Raw genomic sequence first — 15,610 nt, 5'->3', positions numbered from 1 at the left:
TTATATTTTAACATACTGTATATCTTGAGAACCACTTGTTTATATCATAATCTGGCTGTATATGAAGGCACCCTGTCTGTTTGTCTGTTCCACACTTACATTTCATGTATATATTGAGCCCCTTGTAAAATTGTGATGAAACTTGCTTTTACACATGCATACGGAGTATAGGTTGGGGTGACCTACTTTAACACGTTACTGCCGGCTCTGAATTTTAATTCACAGCAGTGATAGGGGATGAATGTCACTGACATTTAGCTGAACAAGGCATTACTTTCAAAGTAATCAGGAGTGTCATTCAAGCTGGCTGCATTAAAGAAACGTTTGAATAAAACATCCCTTAACTTTTTAGCAGCTGGTATCTCTGAGCCCTGTGCAATGCGGTGCCTTACCTGGACTGGCAGTGGGTAATTGGGGTAGGCTGGAAGCGTTTGGTTAGAGGGGCAGAAACCAGCGTAGGTCAAGACTTGTTGAGCAGGGTTGTAGAGAATGTGGGGAGGAGGAGGAGGAGGAGCAGAGCTGCAGTTGATCTGGGACACTGGCTTCTGCAAACAAAAACTCACCCATTTAAAAACCTACAAGAACAACTTAAATACTTACCAGTCATCAATCAGCATGTTGGGTAGATTAACAATGGTATACACTAGGTCCATTGGTGTTTGGTTGACAAATGGCCACACAGACAGTAGAACTATTAGAAAATCTGTTCCACAGATGTTAAAGATTTTAAAGATATGCACTTAACACTTTCAATCCTGAGTTATTTTTGTCGAGTTGAAGAAGGAAGTCCTTTATTGAGTATACAGTGCATGAGAAAAGGGCAACATTTTTTTTTAAATATATATATATTTACACACTACCTCAGACCAGGTGCTAGGAGTCCTGTGAAGTTCCAACAGCATATGTTAAGATATGGCACTAAGATAAGGCAGGACCTCAAGGATCGAAAGGTTTAAACAGCAGATTGTCATAAAATTCACCCGGCACCATTTTCTGTTTCAGTCAACACATCCTGGAACTCAGAAGGTGAAAGCAGCCCGGTGGCCTTAATAGAATCATATCTGTAGTGCATCTGACAGAGCAGAGTGTAACCATTAACCTGTCCCCCTGCAACAGTCTTCCCCTAGTGGATGTGTACCACATTTACACTATTTACATGTCTTACTCTCAGAGCAAGCTGGTGTCTAGCTTTAAGGGTTTTTACTGTAGGAAAATGTATGTTCTATTCTGAGACTTCATGAAGCTTCCTCTGTAGCAAGAAATTTAACTTGATCCTGTACCACTCTGTTAGTTATTATTTTTGGCTTGTTGATAAATTATGAGTCACATTATAAAATGGCTTTGGGGAACAGAGCACTCAGCAATGCCTCTTGCCTGACGGTGCACCAAGCAGGATGTCATTTCCCAGCAACACAATTGCTTTTCCATAAGCAATACCAAAAATGCAATTATTTAAAACAGTGCTCTCGTTATGAATCTATACTTGTTTGTAAAATTATTATTATTTTTTTTTAATACATGGATTGCTATAAATGAGATCGCCACTACAACTTGGCTGTAGGCACGTGTGTTACTGTACACATTTGCTTATAAAACCAAGTTGTTGGTGATCTCACTTTCATCTCTTACTGTTTCTTTCTTTTTCCACTGCACAAGATTAGTATGTGTGTCTTTGGCTTAATGTGGAGCATAAATCAGTAACAGACATGAAGTGTTGCCTAAATAGCTCAGAATTGCTGGAACTGCCAGTGTGTGAGGTGTACTGTATCAACAGGGTGGATTATTAAGGTCTGGCATGAATCAAAATGTCCACAGGGAGATAACCAGTGGCTCACCTAACAGAATACCAGGCAGAGAAGGAAGCTGTTCAGTTTTTGCATTGATTTTTTGGGGGCTTATAATGATCCTCTGTGGAGCAGCCCTGCCAGGACTGCAATAATCTTTACTCGCATCAGGCCCTATTTAAAACTGTGCTGTAATGATAAGGGGTGCCTGAGCTGGGCAACGTTTCCAGTGAAACTAAACTTTAACAACTGAAAGAAAGCAAGGCCCAGAGACGAAGGTGCCAGCACTTCAGATTCCCACACTGAGAATTCAGCAGCCCCGTATGAAGACTGGCAGGTTCCTTTTACACAGTCAAGACAAGAGAGACAAGGTGTGCTAAAAGACTTTCAAAAATCAATTCTCATTCATTCTCCATTGCAAGTATTAGGGTGAATGTATGCATACTTTAGTATTTAATAAAATAACACAGATGAACAGAGCATACTGTAGTGCTAGGTTACACATGCTTATACGCTGTATGTAAATATTAGTTTGTACTGCAATTTCTCAGGGAATTTATTTTTAGTACAAGCAGCAGGGTAAATGGGCACAAATATAAAAGAAAACTTCCCACACCCCCACTCCCACTCCCACCCAACTGTCAATTTGGAAACTTCAAAATGAAAAGTAGGAAATCCATTACCGTAAGTGCTTATCCACATGGAAAATCTATACAGTAATGATATACAGTATAGGAATATGTTTAAATATTAATAATATAATGTATAATTCAGGGTTGTATAAAGAAAGCACTCTGAGTTTTGGGGGCTATAACATTTGAATGTAGTGTCAAATGAAGATCCTGCTCGACAGAGAGGTTAACTGGCCTTTGTGGGTTGGTTCCTTGGTACGCATGTACATGGGGTGCTATGGACAGATATTCGAATGTTTAACTGCTAACGTTTCAATCACTGGTTCATTTATTAGAATCTTATATAGGTACAAAATGTATTTTTTAATGTAGTTTGAATTTATTTGTAATATATTTTTCATAGTATGTCATTTAAAAATTATATAAAAAGTATATAAGACAAATAACTGTTTGTTAAGTCATATATTTAAAACACATACAGCTATGACAAAAATAATTCAGGATTGAAAGTGTGGTAGCACACAATTGGAAGAGTCTACCCAGGTCAGGGGAGGGCCAAGGTCAGCCAGGGTGTCCATGGCTCACCATACACCAGCAACCCCTATAGTCTGGCTGGGCACCTGCAGACTTGCCTGTAAGCTGCCCAGAGCTGTACTGTCCTCCAACACTGCACCTCTGGCAAGTCTGCATGTGTAAAGAAGCAGTCAGCTGACAGCACACACCATGGAAGACAGCATGTGTTCTCACAGGGGATATTTTAAATTGGGAGGAAATAATACAAAATAATTGGCAACTACTAAATTAAAAAAAAAAAAAAAAAAAAAAGTATATGGAAAACTACAGTGGCCTGTAAATCAATGTTAACATTATTCAGCAGGATTCATTCAACTTGAAATGAAGCAACTTTATGAAGCAAAATTAGTTATTTCTATAGGGTGCTGCAAAACTTTTGGCCAGAGCTGTAGACACTTGAGACAGAACATCTTGTTTCAAAGGTGTCCCAGAAGACCACTGGCAGGTTACAATTCACATTCATTCATTCGTACAATATATACAGGATGCTAAATTTATACACCTGAAGCTGAATAAAGTTAAATCGTAGGCTCCCTGTAAAACCCTAGGCGGCGTTGCACTGTGTAAAATAATAAAAACAATTGTCTTACAATGTCTTTGAACGCTCCGAGTATCGCGGCCGTGACAATTCCAAGGAACAGCCCCAGCACATTGAGCACGACAGAGGCCCACAGGAGGCGATAGAGGTGACTGGCATCCATGCAGCTGCTCACTCCCGTGTATTCATAGTATTTTGAGTAGCGCTCAGGGCTGGAAAGAGATTACACATTATAATAGCTTCAGTAAACAACTTAACAGCAGTTCAACAAAGCTGTCTCTGACCACACATAAGCCCATTACAACCCACATCTTAACCACTGTACAAAACAGCCAGGCTTGTGTGGACAAGCAGTTACAAACCTTGGGACAGTGCAAAAGTTTTTGTTTCATAACTATGTACTTGTAGGTAAGTACAGTACATGTTTCATTTAGGCTATGATGATCTAAAAATGCTGTTTACAGCTTCATTTGGTCCTTCACTTTGTTCCTGCTCAGTCAGTACCACACTTTCGTACTGAAGAATTTAATTTCCTGTTCAGCTTTCGTCAATTTGCATGCTAGTTTAAATTACATATGTTGGATGTGTAAATGTCCATGTGTTCATATCTTCTTTGCACGTCTTGGTGACTGATCAGTCCTTTGCAAGAGTTACCTCTCAGTTATTATTAATAATATTATTATTAGTAGTAGTAGTTCTATTTAAATATCTGTATTACTGACAACACCAGCTGTCAAGGGCAGCTGGAAAAAAATTATATTTAGCACCCTTTAACAGAGGACGAGTAGCAATAGTAGTATTTGTGGTAGCAATATAATTATTATTGTATTGTTAGTAACTCTTGTCCTGCAATTTAAGCCTTTGGGAAATGCACAAGGTCGGTATTGTAATGACGTCGATTGCACAGCTGGCGTACTAGAAAAATTTAGTAATTAGCAATAAAAACTAATAAAAACAAAATAAGCGAAGACGAGGGTGGCGGGTTAAAGTGGGATGATATTAAAGGGAATGCAAAAAAAAAAAAAAAGGCTAAAATCATTTTGGGGAAAATGACATTTAAAATGCTTTGGCCTTTCAAGAGAATAACGTGAATTCTTCAGTGCCCTTTTAAATAGAGATAACCTTACCTTTCACAGTTGTACAAGTCACAGCAGTAACAAGTGTTACTCTTAACCCTCAGCTTGCACTTACTGCTGAAGGTATAACATAAAACCTGTTATGCAAAAAAAAACAAAGAAAAAAAAAATTTGCATTAGAAATAAAAAAAAAAAATCACCTGCTGCCTGTGCAAAATTATTGCAGAAGCTGTGCCTTTCTGGCGGTGTTTAATCTCACAACACATTCCCAGGTTACAGATAACTGACCCCAGTTCCCTTTATGAAAGGATGGAGTCATCTGCTGTGCTAAATTCGAACTGGGCTGCCAAGCACTGCTCATAGGCCTGAGGCCAGCTAGCTCCCATGAGAACACCTTGGGGGATTACTGACACACAGTAATCTCACTGATGTAGAAGACAGTTTAAATAGTCAAATGAAATCCCTGCCATGGGCTTCATCAAAATCTCCCCCCAAGGGCTGCCAGAAGGAATTAGTTTATTAAAGACGATTTATTATTTATTTATATATGTAAAATGTAATTGTTTTTTTAATCCCATTTTCCACCCAAATTGAAATGCCCAATTTTAAGCCTGTCTCATTGCTGTAGCCCCCATGCTGACTTGGGAGAGATGAACATGAACACAAACATCCTCTGAAATATGTATCGTCAGGGATCTGCTTTTATTTCACTCTGCATGCCTGCCTTTCAGCTACCTCAGAGCTACAGTGTTGGGGGACCATGCAGCTCTGGGCTGCTTGCAGGTAGGCCTGCAGGCGCCTGGCAAGTCTACAGGGGTTGCTGGTGTGTGGTGAGCCAAGGACACCCTGGCTGACGTAAAGCCTCCCCACCTCAGGCTGTGCTAGACCAATTGTGCGCTGCCCCCTGGGAAAGCCCGTCCACAGCCGGCAGTGGAATAGCCCGGACCTGAACTGGTGATCTCCAGGCTATAGGACACATCCTGCACTCCAAGCAGAGTGCCTTTACTGGATGCACCACTCAGGAGTCTTTTATTATGGAGGATTTTAATTCCTTCATTTGGCAACAAACTGAAAGCAATGAATATTTTTTTTTTTAACAAGAGAAGCAGGTTTACACATTTGTGAAAAATAACAGCAGATTCCCAGAGCGCTGTGTGGTGTGAAGAGCACAGCAGGCCCCCAATTCAGAACTGTTAAGGGATAAGGGAAATCCATAAGAAAACTGTTTTTCACTTTACATTTTTCCCTGTCCTCCCTTTTCTTTCATCCTTCAACGTGCTCTTCTCAGTGCATTCCTGGTGTAACCACCAGTTAAACTGTAAGCCAATGCCTCCCACAAAACAGACTAATGAGCTATGATGGCAAATATTTGTTATCTGAGCCGAGAGATTCCATCAGAGGCCTGGAATACAATTTCACACCAAGCCAGAATGAAAAACAGAACGAGATGTCTAATTTGATGCCCTGCTTTATCGGCTGTAATTCCAGGTGAAGTTTGCTGTTCTGCCATGGGAAGACTTTTTCACAAATGCCTTCTGTAATGAAGCAATCAAAAAATGCATTTCTGTTAAACTCCAGGGAGACAGCAGGTGTGCAGTGTCTGGGAAGTGTGCGCACGCAGCAGAAAGGCTTCAGCGCAAAAGCATCTTTAGAAAGCAATTCAAACAAATGATTCATTTGACCGGCACATTCTAAAAAAAAATATTTGAATGCCCTGGCTTGGCAACTGCTTTTTAAATTAATTAATTATTTAGTCATTTAGCAGACGCTTTTATCCAAAGCGACTAGGGATTGAACTATGCACCACAAGTGCTGCTGCTGAGTCACTTACAATAGGACCTTGGTTTTATGTCTTACACGAAAGACGGAGCACAAGGAGGTTAAGTGACTTGTTCAGGGTCATACACAGCGAGTCAGTGATTGAGCTGGGAACAAGCCCCTTTCTTTAACTGGACCACCAAGTCTCCTTTTTGCTGAGGCGATTCTAATACAAACAGAACTGCCGTGATGGTGTTGTACATCTCCGAACTTTTTATTTAACTGAGATTTAGAACTGCAGGGAACAAGGCCAAATGAAAAGCAGCTGTTTTACTTTACCAAGGTGTTGACACATAGACACTTGCCCACTCTCATTCCTGAAATACCTACAGTACTTTGTACATTGATGATAAATATATTTTAGATAACTTTTTTTTTTTTTTACAGTGCATTCGTTTCACTGGGATTCCAAATCCTGGTATCCTGCAATAAATCAATATAGTACAGTTTGGATAAACAAACACCAGAGATTGACAGCACACCAACAGCAGTTAGTGGCCAAAAAACAGGACCATAAAACAAAGAAAGACCAATGTACTTATCAATTAAAAACTTGTACTTATCAATTACGTCGAGTCTTCTGGGAGACAACAGCCTCCTTCAGCTTCATCTTGGATTTCATACAGAAGACTAATATACCTGCACACTTGATATGCCCTGTAGTGGCCTTAACATCACTGAGTAATTTCTCTCTAAGCTTTTTTCTGACCAGCTTAATATAAAGAACACATTAAGACCACCGCAGTAATTACCTCTGTGTGATAGTTGTCATAGGCATAACCTGAACCACTGGAATAAAACTGGCATCTGCCTTCAGACAGAGGTCTTCTATCCTAGAAAAAAGAAACAAAATACAACTGTAAGAGATAGTAATTGAAAGAGTGAGGAACAGCAAGACCAGTCCTCAAATGAGGTGCCACCTCCAATGTGGGTCAGAGCTCAACCAAGGCCAGGTGATGGAGGACCACTGACCTAACGGAGATACAGTTGCAAAGGAAGTTAGGTGGGGAGGCGGGGGAGACTTGCAGAGCATTTTGTGAAAGGTGGGCTTGGTCTACATAGGATTGGGTACCCTATAAGGTTAGAGTAACGGGCTGAACCTTGCCCCTAAGATTACAGAAAGACTCCAATATATCTGTATTTTTGTATTCTCATTTTGTATTTTTAAAACCTGTATATAAAAAAAGACAATTCCCTGGTAATACTACAAATTGAGAAACATACAAAAAAACAAGAAGTTTTAGAAGGAAAATGATTCTGTTTTTTGCTTGTTTTGCCCCTTTTAGAATATACAGGTTTTTTATAGATTGAGAAAGTTTAAGCTGCTGCTTCTGCTGTTTCCCAGCACCTTCTAACTTTCTGTGCTGTTGGTCAGCCGGCTGTCAACTAGTGCTCCACAAACCGATTATTAGGATCAAGCTCTCCACAGATGAAGGGCTAATTATACCTTTAAAGTCTGTTAGTTTCAAAGCTCTTTTCAAAATGTCTGCTCTAGTGCACTGATAGTGTAACGATTATTGCTCACATTGTCAAACAGGTAATACAGCAATAACAAGCCATGATGTGGTACGGAACAGAAAAGCCAGAGCACTGACTATGTTTTTTTTTTCCTTTTTTTTTTAAATCGCTCTTCCTGCAATGATTTAGAGGACAGACCTCAAACCCCAGTGCACTAGAGAGGCCATTTTGAAAAGGGCTGGTGATGTATAACGCTATATCTTTTGGAACTGCCACTCACTGTTTAATAAAAGCAGTAATCATGGCAAATTCAAGCAGCTGTTTCTTTACTTGTTTAATTTGTAATGGTACAGCGGTACATGGTACATGTATCACTTGGTATTTGTAAATCCCCGGGTTTGACCCATAAAAATCCAGTTTTTACACACCAACACTAAACACAAAACACAAACACAGTTCCTAGTGACAGTGAATAAGTGCTTGTGGTATATTACAGTTCTCTGTGAAATGCAGGGGTGAAAGTGATGTCCGGGTTTATGCTGGATTTCGCTCCAGCTCCGGATCGTGCTACTGGTATTCTATTAACAAACAGACAACAGATAACAAAACACTAACAAACACAAGACAAAACTCACAGTTTCACAATACGGTAACACAGACTCCTTGTAGGTTAAAACACTAACCATTTACCAAGGAACAGATCACTTACACTATGCCCCATATTTATACCCTCACTCAACAGGTGCATCCGCTCCTCCAATCTTTGGATGCCATGTCGTTTCCCGTCCGAGTCACTGAGCTTGGGTACCGTACCTAAGCCCCCTTCCTAAATGACAGACTTCCACCTACCATAAGGAATAAATTGTCATGCCATTTGATTAATGCTACTCTGTTCCTTTTATATAGTGCCCTCACTGGTCGGGAGGGAGATTTGATCTTTGTCACACTCCCAAATGATATAAGAGTAAATGGCAGTTCTATAGTGTCCCTGTGCAGATAAATGTCTCCTATTCAAATATATGCAAATTATTGTAACGATCAAGCGAGCATTGATATAATGTGGCACCTATATCAATGCTGAATGACTGGGCAGCATATGTGTTTTTCAAACAAATTATTTCTTCAGTGGCTACTGTAAAGACTGGTTGAATGTTATACAGGACTTGGCATTCAAATTGCAGGGACACCAAGATATTTTACTAATCAAGCAGTCCCAGAGAGGGAATATGGAATTCCACAAACCAGTACAGGCTTTTATTTATTTATTTATTTATTTATTTATTTAAGCTCTTTTCAGAGCCAGTGCAAGCTCTTTTCAGACGATTGACAGAGGATATCCTTAAGACCAATCTTACAACCCCATCTGCTGGCAAGAGCCCCTGAACTGCAGGAAGGCTACAGTTTACTAATCTAATGCAATGACATTAAAGGTCATTTGGTGAGTGGTGAAGGTATGCCCATATCCAATCATTTTGTAGGTTTTAAAATAACAAATAGCCCTCCACCCCCACCCCTCTCCACCAACTGTAGCATAAATAAAGCATGACTACCTTTTACCTTCTTCCTGCACTTGCCATATCATAGCTATAACTATAGCATGCATCTAGTGTACTTGGAGACAACAGTCTCCCTCTGATAAAACGTCATTGACTGCACTAGAAAGACTGCTATCACCCTGTATACTCAATGCACCCATGTACTTACTGCTTAATTACAAGTACAACCCTAAAAACTTGCCTTATAAATAGCTTGACAGATTGTTAAAATAATGTTACAATATTTGGCCAAATATTTTATTTAAGAATTAGCTTTACATGTAACTTTATTCATAACTGTAATATAAAAGTGACCTATGGAAGTTCTGATTCAATTTTGAAATACATACTATTACACAAACCCTCATTGAACTCAACTCTTTAAGAGCTTAAATAGTAGTGGGGTTCTGAAAAATATAGCTTTACATGCCCCCACGTGCTGCTACAGCTGTTTAAATAACGTACCTGTAACTTTTCTTTTCATTGTTAACATCCTGACAACTTTTTACACTTATAACTTTAAAGTCTGTTTCAAAGATCTTTTCAAAATGTCCGCTCTAGTACACTTATAATGTAATGATCCAAGATGTGGTACAGAACAGAAAATGCCAAAGCATTTGTTATAAAATGTTATTTATTTATTTATTTATTTATTACCACTCTTCCTGCAGTGATTTAGAGGACATATTTCAAACCACTAGAGCGGACATTTTGAAAAGATCTTTGAAACAGACTTTAAAGTTTTAAGTGTAAAAAGTTGTCAGAATTTTAAACAGTTGTAACAACACAAGGGGACGTGTAACACTATATTTCTCGGAACCCTGCTGCTTACTCTTTAAGGGAAAAAAACAGGATCATTTATATTTTTTTCTTTTTTTTTTCTTTCCCTTGCTATTTCTGGTTTATCCAATAATAGGCTATGAGTCAGAAGTACACACCATAAATCTGCTCAGCCCAAGAAGGCAATCAGAGAAAATGCAGGAGTGCAAAGACAGTTAAATGAATGTGCCTCGTCCATCACTCTGCTAGTTCTGACCTTCCATTTACCTGCGCGTTCATTGTTGCGGGACCCAGCATGGTGTAATGAAGTTTATCCAGGATTGACTTTCTGTTATACATCTACTGAAGCAGCAGTTAAACAAAGGAACACGTACTGCCTTCTGTGTTCACAGCAATGTTAATTAAACACAATAAAACTTGATAATACTACCACAGTTTCCGTGGAATATAATATAAAAAAAAAAACTGCATCAATAAAAAATATATAAATACTGTATACAGTCTATTCCCTCACAGATTCACAGACTTTTTATTGCACTCTTGAAACACATTTCAGACAGACAAATCTTCAATAATAATTCCCTAGTTCCTGCCAAGAGCTATTCTTTATTAGATAAGGTCACTAAGCCTGGTACGTACTGGAAAAAGCAGCATGGCAGGATGGCAATGCCCTTTGTACCAATAAAATACTACACAGGCATGAGAAAGACAATATAAAGGCTTAAAACACTTTCATTTGAACCTGTCCTTCAGATAGAGGTTAAACAAAGAGCAAAGCCCTTGTCAGCTATGGCGTAAAAGCTGAGGAGAGTAGTTTAAATGGTGCTAATGCCCCTGCTTGATCGAATTTATCAAGGATAACGACAGCTACCGGAAAAATAGTTTCAGTAGTCTGTCATAGAATTGATTTTATTGGAAAGGTTAAAAGAGCAGAGGCTTGGTCCAGCCATTTCATTAGCCGACCTTACTGTCCAGCACCCTCACTTAATGTATCACTCGACCTGTCCTTTTTACTGTGATCCCATATCAGATAACTGCAACTTGTTTGCCACATGGGTTGTTGTGAATGAAATAAAAAAAAAACTACATGTGTGTGTGTGTCTGGCTAAAAATGCCAACATTTCAATATTACTTTTGATTGTATGACAACAAGTTCTAAAAGCCCAAAGTTACAGTGACTACTGACACTGTTAGTTTGCAATACTCCTGACAGTTTCTTCCATTATTTTGATGAAATGAAAAAAAAAAATAAACTGGTTGAGTTAGGTTTCTCCTAAAAGCATTTTTCTGATCATGGTTGTTCTTTTTTTCAAATGCCTCCAGAACAAAGCTCCCAAATACATGTCCTCCCATCTAACCTCAGACATTTTACAGCTATAAATTAAGACCTAAATGCCAAAACCACATTTAGACCCATCTAAAACATCCACATGGGAACAGCAACCTTTACGAGACTCTTTCACCCTGCTGTAGCCCCATTCACCTAACAGGGAGGGTGATCGCAGGCTCTCTTCATCACTGGGGTACACATTGCAATACAGAGTCTAATGTAAATGGAGCATTCCATTGACAATGGGGGTTTCTAGAGAATAACATTTATATTCCTTCCTTCAGCAAAAGGCATATACTCTACCAGAGGTGCACAGTTTTCTCTACCCATCCGCTATATTAATGAATTGAACCAATTTAACTGCCTCTAAGGTCTTTGTCAGTTAATTATTTAATGATGCCTCTAAAACCTGGAAGACTGCACATTGAAGACCCGATTTGCTGAATGCTATTCAATGAAGGGGCTATTTTTTTTCATTTACTTAAGAAGGGTGGGCCCACTGAGATGCCCCTGTTTACAGTGATTGAGGAATGGAAGCATCGTTTGCAAATTAGCTACCAGAGGAATTTATCCATGCCAGAATTACATTGACCTTGATTGGGTTATATAGAGTTATATCCATGACACTATTCCTGCTGCTCTTCAAAAGATCTCAAGGGATCTTCAACATCCACAGAGCAGACAGGATTGCATTGGTAGAAGGGTGTCATAGCAGTAACATTTTCAATTAGCAACATAAACCAATAAACACTGGTGAGAACCCACTGCAGTGCCATGATGTCACATCACTACCAGTGTATTAAAGTCCCAGGTGGCCAGTCCAGTTTCTACACAACTACAATGAGTTGTTTCAGGATGCACAGGCCTAGGTTAACAAACAGCTCTGATTATAGACCTCTTTTCAGAAAGTATTGACAGGCTTTATGAATAGGCAAGCATTACTTCCACAGTCTTATCACATACCATATTTATTTGTGCATTTTTTGTGGATAAAGGGTGATTGATCCCTGAACTTTGGGTTCAACAAGACTCCTGCTGGGATGGAAGAAGGAGAGAACTCTTAACTCTTCTTGAATGAGTCATGAGACTTCTCTCATGAGAAATATTTACATATTAATTCTACTGGAATTGAACACGGTTCAGATATAGTTGGAGAGTATAATATATTGTATTAATATAAAGTCCTGTGCCACAGATCTATTGCTTTATCCGTGTTAGTGCTGTGACCATGCACAATTCATCTTACAGTAGGGCTGTGTCTTAACGGCACTGCTACCCTTTAAGAACCGCTATGCATCTTGTAGGGGTGTCTGGGGGCCTCTTTCTATTACATGTCTGTGTAAAAAGATACTCATTAATGCAAGTTTGAGCTAAATCCCCTCAAAGTGAAAAATGCATGATCCCTTTGTTTGGGTTGAAAGTGAAAGGAAGCAATGTGTAGGCATGGTCTAGGGAGTAGTTTGAATTAAGACATCTCTGAAGAGCTGCATGCAGAAAATGGAAACAACAGGATGTCAGGTTAGGTTTTACCTTGAAAACATCAGCTAAAGAGAATGTATGTAAAAGGTTATTTTGTTTACTGGCGCCACTGTTTGCGAAATAAGATCCTTAATGATGCTATCAAAGCGAAACCTGATCTAATAAGGAAGATGGATTTTTGCTCTAATTGTTTGTAAAATGTCCAATATATTACAGTTTGTTTAGGCCAAGTGATTCCTAGAACTGCACACTTCCTGTTTACTGTGGGCTGGGGAAATAGCCTTGGCCTAAGTGGGTTATCTTTTAATATAGTGAGGTCATTATTATTTTACATTATAAACCTAATGGAATATTGCATCAGCCAATGAGGATGCAGCATTACAGGCCATTTACTCAGTGGTTTAGAGCCCTACTGAAACATCCACTTCTCTGTGATTAGGTTCTACTGCATTAGCACACCATGAATGTGGAAGATGAGAAACTCAGAACAAGGACAGTGGATTACAAAGTTAAAAGAGACAACAAAATGATTTATTCAACACCTTTTTAATAGTGTGTTTTTTTAATAGCGTGTCCCGGTTACTTTTTAACGAGACAAAGATCTGTGTTGTTTTAGAAGCTTCTGGGTTGCTCTTCTCGTAAACAACAGCTATGCAACCCCAAAAATGGGCTCATAGTAAAATCTGAACAGATTTAAAAAAACAATATCACAAGTTGGTAATGAGAGTGAGCTAGTGTACCACAGATATTCAGATTCACTACTTTCTTGCCGTTCGGGTCAGTGAATAATTACTACATACTCATGTAAGTGAATGGATACTCTTTCTATCATAGCAAGGTTGTGTTTTGGGAATTTTTAATTACACCCTTGCTGCTACTGGTGAACTTGTAAGGCTGGCTGTCCAGTCCAACTCAAGCTGTTGGCTAGATGTCACTAGCACTTTCCCATTCTAATTTAACCTGTTTACATTCCCCAGTGGAAGAGTACTTCTAGTTGGAGGAGCGGACACTTCCTCCCCTTTGAGACCAGCTTGCCACTATGTCACTTTTGACTAGATTCTCAAAACTATTTATTCCATATCGTCATTAACAAAAATTCCACCTATAAAAGAGAAATAACCCTATATAAGGACTTGTAAGGAGTCCTAAAGTGGTTATTATACATTTTAGGATTGTTGGCGTTTTGAGAATCTAAATTGTGAGCCTAAGAAGTAGAAACTCCTAACACTAATTTAGGAGGTTACATATAACATGGCCAAGAAGAGACGAAACAGAAATTGTAATACAGAACAGATATGAGGGCTTATTATGTAAAACTTTCAGATTGTCTTTTACATGTATGTCCATGTTTATAAAAACAAAAAAAAAAGTTTTTAAAACCGTATAGACATTAGTTTAACGTTTTTTGTTGTTTGTTGTGAAGGTTTTTTTTTTTCAAGAATTCCGGCAAACAATGTAACGAAATTTCATTAAATAAGATTTAAAGATCAAGGAGAAGAAGAATTGACAAACAATGTAACCTCTTCAGGGATACTTACAATAAAGAATGACATGAGGCACAGGCTCCTCCCCTCAGGGATACTGACAATAAAGAATGACAGGAGGCACAGGCTCCTCCCCTCAGGGATACTCACAATAAAGAATGACAGGAGGCACAGGCTCCTCCCCTCAGGGATACTCACAATAAAGAATGACAGGAGGCACAGGCTCCTCCCCTCAGGGATACTCACAATAAAGAATGACACGAGAGGGGATACACAATAAAGAATGACTCCTCCCCTCAGGGATACTCACAATAAAGAATACAATAAAGAATGACAGGAGGCACAGGCTCCTCCCCTCAGGGATACTCACAATAAAGAATTACAGGAGGCACAAGCTCCTCCCCTCAGGGATACTTACAATAAAGAACGACAGGAGGCACAGACTCCTCCCCTCAGGGATACTTACAATAAAGAATGACAGGAGGCACAGACTCCTCCCCTCAGGGATACTCACAATAAAGAATTACAGGAGGCACAGGTTACTCCACTCAGAAATACTCACAATAAATTCTGCCGCAATGACCCCGTCCACAATAGCACAGAAGAATGCGGCAATCACTCCTATGCTGATGAAAATTATCGATGCCACCAGCTGCAAGGAGATAAAGACATTGTCACTGACTCTCCCTGGACACTTGATCCCGTTAAGAATTTATAGTATTTTTAAAATGCTAAGTCAATGTGAATATGCAGTCTTGATTCTGAATACACTGAAACAATGCTTCCCTTTGAAAAGGTTACCAAGTAAATGCGCACAGTGATTTTGCACTTCTCCCATGCTTTCCACATGGTTACACTATGCATTTACCAGTTTAAATATAGTTTGCCATGCCTCTCCGGGCTTTACCTTTCACTATGCTTTATTACACTTTGCTAAGCTTTTACCAGGGGAACTTTAAGACTGATTGGCTAGAAAATGTCAGTGCAGGGATGTGACCCTCTTTGGATGAGTTTAAATAGCTGCCGCTTAGGATGCTTTCACTGTGATGTAGGCCTATTTATCAACGGCAACCAAATCTCACTGTCAGACCTCTAAAGTGAGACACAGGGATTGCATCTGATG

General features: G+C 39.2%; 1 protein-coding gene across 2 annotated transcripts in view; it reads right to left on the bottom strand.

The window, feature by feature from the left end:
• Window positions 1–15,610, bottom strand: part of LOC121320887 (transmembrane protein 255B-like) — a 34,351-nt gene that overhangs the window by 3,687 nt on the left and 15,054 nt on the right. The window contains exons 4-8 of one of the 2 annotated variants that reach the window (XM_041259648.1): window positions 15,050–15,139; window positions 7,174–7,254; window positions 4,655–4,740; window positions 3,580–3,739; window positions 393–545 (exon numbers count right to left, since the gene is read on the bottom strand). In XM_041259648.1, coding sequence (XP_041115582.1) covers window positions 393–545; window positions 3,580–3,739; window positions 4,655–4,740; window positions 7,174–7,254; window positions 15,050–15,139 — 570 coding nt within the window. The remainder of the gene's footprint in view (window positions 1–392; window positions 546–3,579; window positions 3,740–4,654; window positions 4,741–7,173; window positions 7,255–15,049; window positions 15,140–15,610) is intronic. The other variant, XM_041259649.1, reaches the window with a different exon arrangement.

This window comes from Polyodon spathula, chromosome 9, assembly GCF_017654505.1.
Source record: "Polyodon spathula isolate WHYD16114869_AA chromosome 9, ASM1765450v1, whole genome shotgun sequence".
NCBI classification, from domain to species: Eukaryota; Metazoa; Chordata; class Actinopteri; order Acipenseriformes; family Polyodontidae; genus Polyodon; species Polyodon spathula.
This window is presented reverse-complemented; position numbering and strand designations above follow the sequence as displayed.